At 35.5% G+C, this 4,105-nt stretch overlaps 1 protein-coding gene across 1 annotated transcript; it reads right to left on the bottom strand.

Annotated features, from left to right (window-relative positions):
- Nucleotides 1-446: 446 nt before the first annotated feature.
- LOC107665427 (trans-1,2-dihydrobenzene-1,2-diol dehydrogenase-like) lies at nucleotides 447-3,554 on the bottom strand. The gene is made up of 4 exons (XM_016456303.1): nucleotides 3,393-3,554; nucleotides 2,828-2,939; nucleotides 2,588-2,751; nucleotides 447-813 (listed from the first exon to the last, which is right to left on the bottom strand). Exons 1-4 carry the CDS (start codon nucleotides 3,480-3,482, stop codon nucleotides 460-462), a joined length of 720 nt encoding a protein of 239 aa, XP_016311789.1. The 5' UTR covers nucleotides 3,483-3,554; the 3' UTR covers nucleotides 447-459.
- Between the last annotated feature and the right edge of the window lie 551 nt (nucleotides 3,555-4,105).

Below are 4,105 nucleotides of genomic sequence, written 5' to 3'. Positions count from 1 at the left end.
TTGTTCAAATGAAGTTCTTAGCAATGCATATTACTAATCAAAAATTAAGTTTTGATATATTTACAGTAGGACATTTACAAAATATCTTCATGGAACATGATCTTTACTTAATATCCTAATGATTTTTGGCATAAATGAAAAATGGATAATTTTGACCCATACAATGTATTGTTGGCTATTGCTACAAATATACCCCAGCGACTTAACACTGCTTTTGATTAGTAATATGCATTGCTAAGAACTTCATTTGGACAACTTTAAAGATGATTTTCTCAATATTTAGATTTTTTTGCCCCCTCAGATTCCAGATTTTCAAATAGTTGTCTCAAACAGCACGGCTTTCAGATGATGTATAAATCTCAATTTTGAAAAATTGCTACTTAAGTTTTGTGGTCCAGGGTCACATTTGTTCATTAAGAGAACATTCCCAGAACGCTGTAAGAACATTCCCTTTACAAACTAAAAAAAAGGCCCTCTACGAGCTAAGAACCATCTCAGATTCATGCATTTTGCACAGTGAATATGCACTGTAACTAATGCGGTGGTGATATTTACTGTACCTGAGGGCAGCAGGACTGCCGTGGCGTGGATGGATTCTGGTCTTTCCCCCTTGAACACCATCAGAGCGAACTGCAGGCAGTAGATGCCGATGTACATCAGCGCTCCTCCGCCCTGCTCCTTCTGTGTGGCGCGCTCGCGGTCCAGCAGAGGAAGACCGAAATACACCTTCACCATCTTCACCTGCCCCACGGCGCTCTCCGAGAGCAGCCTGCCGACCTCAGCGTACACGGGAAAACACCTGGACCAGACCGCCTGACACAGAGAGAACACAGATGCCATGTTTCATTTCAGCTGGCATGAGAGTCCTCACTCTGTTCTTTTGAAGATGTGTGGTACAAAAAAAGGTACAAAAGCTGTCACCGGAGCGGTACACTTTCAAAAGGTACTAACATGAACTGTATCATTTAGGGGCAAATAAGGTACAAAGATGTACCTTTTAGTATTTGTACTGTCAAAATCTATTTCAGTCAGTTGAATATATCTATAAGTATTACCAAATAACTAAATTAGAGAATCACAAAGAGCATGTCAACATAATTAGGTGAAAATAAATAAATAACTAAAATCTTTTTTTCTTCTTCTTTTTTTTTTGCATCAAGACAATTAAGTGATTATTACGTTTTTTTATTTATTTTTTTGCATGGTGAAATTATAAACACATTTCCCTTAACTTCCCATTACTGGAATGGAATTAGAGGGAAAAAAATAATTGAATGAATTGTAATGCATTTACAAATAGCGGTAGAAAATCATTAGATTTTGCCTTGTTGTAAAGTTTTTGATTAATGCTGATTTTAATAACAATATTTTGTTTTCATAATAATAATTGAATGATGTCACAAGTAGATACTGTAATTATATATATCATAATTATTAAAAAATAGGTTTATTTTCTTACATCTTTCACAAAAATTATAATTTTTTATTATAATTTATTATTATTTCAGAATGTGGTGAGAAATGTACATAATTCTCATGAAAATAATGTCACAATGCAATACATACACTGTAAAAAGAAAAATCCGTAAAATTTACGGTAAAAAAACGGCAGCTGTGGTTGGCAGAATTTTACCGTAAAAAAATACGGTAGCAACATTTTGTAGGGTTTACGGATTTAACTTAAATTTACAATTAAAAAACTTATTTCTTTAACTGATGTAATGTTAATATACCGACCTACTGAAGTACTGAAATCTTGTTTTGTATCTACACTGATAACCACAAAATCAGGTGGTGATGAGAAAGTCACATAATGAACCAAAGCTCACCACAAGCAGCTTTTCTCACAAGTTGAGAAGGCCAATACTAATATATATATATATAGATATATATAGAAGTTGCACAGTGTCATTCACACAAACACTAAACACCATCATGGTGACACTCATAAAACTGAAATATGCAATAAACATTAATTTAACAACATTAGATGTAACATACAACCCTAATAAACATAGCTGATAAGAAAAAAACTAAGAAGAAACATAGTTATTTCAAAGAAAATCATCAAATTTGAAATGCAACGCAGGGAATTCTGGGAGCATCAATTTACGGGTTTTCCCTGTAAATTATACAGTCTTTTTCACTTCCAAAAACGGTAATTTACTGTAAAATTGTCTGAAATGTCTATTACAGTTTTTCACCATATATAGTAGGGGAACTTACCGTTTACCATTTAAAAAGGTTTTTACTGTAGCATTTTCACAGTTTTTTACTGTTAAAATCACGGTCATTTTTTACAGTGTATACATATATACATACACATATATATATATATATAGTGAAATATAACCAGGCCATGTTTTCATAAGATTCCCTCCACATTATTGGGCTGAATTAATCACAGATTCATTCATGAGAGCAGAATGCTACTAAATTACTCTGTTTTGGAGTATGTCTTATACAGGGACCTCAAAACGTGTCTGGACACCTTCATGTCTTATATGGAGAACTCAAATAGTTCTTATGCCTCTGTTGTTCTTTGTCCAGTCTACATGAGTAGATCAGGTCTTTGTGCTGGGTTTACCTCCATGAGGAAGACGTTGTTCTCCCGGGCGGCCGAGACGAGCTGTCTGACCTCTCGGAGGTTCATGGCGAAGGGTTTCTCGCACAGCACGTTCTTCCCAGCGTTGAGGAACAGCAGACCCACCTGCAGATGATGTGTGTGCAGAACGCCGATGTACAGCACATCTGACAGGAGACGCTCGTCAGTGATTCTGAGGGATTCTGTCTCTTCAGTTCTGTCCAGCTGTGTCTGTTTACTCACCAATATTTGGATCCTTCACCAGCTCCTGGTAGCTGCCGTATGCTTTTGGGATGCCATGAGTTTTTGCAAACTTCTCTGCACTTTCTAGGCTTCTTGCTGCAACTGCAACTATCTACAAAACACACACAGACAGAAAAGTTAATGATTAAATCAGATTTTAAAAGCAGATGCTTGGTTCGATCTGCACTGTATTTTTTATTTTATTTATTTATCCTTTATTTTACCAGGAATTATCCCATTGAGATATAAATCTCTTCTGCAGGGAGTCCTGGCCAAAATGGCAGCACATAAATAGTAGCATAAGTGGGAACGTGAAGATGCATTCGTCACAAATCGTATTGCAGCATGATATACACAATCCAACTTCTTTAGTAAGGATAAGTTTGCATGCATATAAAGCATAGTCCAACACTGAAAGGAAACAACTTTGGATAATTCTCTTTTTTGCTTCAAATGGAAAGCATTTCTTTATATGAAAGAGAAAACCCAATTTAGGTTTGAGTTTTTATTTATTTTTATTTTTTTTAAGATTTTCAATATGAATACTGACTGTATTGCACTGTACCTGGTGATCTTCATGAGAAAGTGTCTTCAGAGCCACACAGAAATCATGGCTGATGTTTCCAGCTCCACAGATTCCCCAGCGGGTTGCCATGTTCGCTCTGACCTTCAGACTGCATGCAGTTGCATGTGCGGAGCAGGCTTTTATCTGCGGTCCAGAGTGCAGGTGAGGACGTCATGTGATCTGATAAAGTGTAACTTTGAAGTCGGAAACAGTTGTCAATGTCTCTCTGTAAATGTATTTTTTTGTCACAGTGGATTGATGAGCTCATTATGACTCAACACAAATCAGATCCTCGTTAAATGTGCCAGCTAATTATGATCAAGCATGTTTATGTTTATTTATTTGTAAAGTATGTCAAGAAAACGTTATGTCACTCCGGTGGAGACCTGCCAAATTCACATTTATGTAAGTCTTACTATCACAACACGTTAAAAAAAAATCACATATCAGCTTTAAATACAAAGTAGAGTGATGAAAATATCCTTAAGATCTCATTCTAACTGGATACATATTAAATAAAAAAAGGAAAATCTTAATATAATATGAATATAATCATAATATGAAAATACATTTTTTTTTGAAGGTTAAACAATATTTCCATTTACAAATGAAAGTGTTGTTCCTTATATACTGTATACACACACACACACTCACACACACACTCAAACACACACACACACACTCACACACACACACACACACACACACACACA

Source organism: Sinocyclocheilus anshuiensis, unplaced genomic scaffold (assembly GCF_001515605.1).
Source record: "Sinocyclocheilus anshuiensis isolate Anshui unplaced genomic scaffold, SAMN03320099.WGS_v1.1 scaffold1303, whole genome shotgun sequence".
Lineage (NCBI taxonomy): Eukaryota > Metazoa > Chordata > Actinopteri > Cypriniformes > Cyprinidae > Sinocyclocheilus > Sinocyclocheilus anshuiensis.
This window is presented reverse-complemented; position numbering and strand designations above follow the sequence as displayed.

Excerpts from the sequence above, each read along its gene's own strand:
- LOC107665427 (XM_016456303.1), bottom strand. The coding sequence starts at position 3,482 with ATGGCAACCCGCTGGGGAATCTGTGGAGCTGGAAACATCAGCCATGAT. Across the intron at positions 2,940-3,392 it reads TTTCTCATGAAGATCACCAG|ATAGTTGCAGTTGCAGCAAG; the intron begins GTACAGTGCAAT and ends TGTGTTTTGTAG. Across the intron at positions 814-2,587 it reads ACAACGTCTTCCTCATGGAG|GCGGTCTGGTCCAGGTGTTT; the intron begins GTAAACCCAGCA and ends TCTCTGTGTCAG.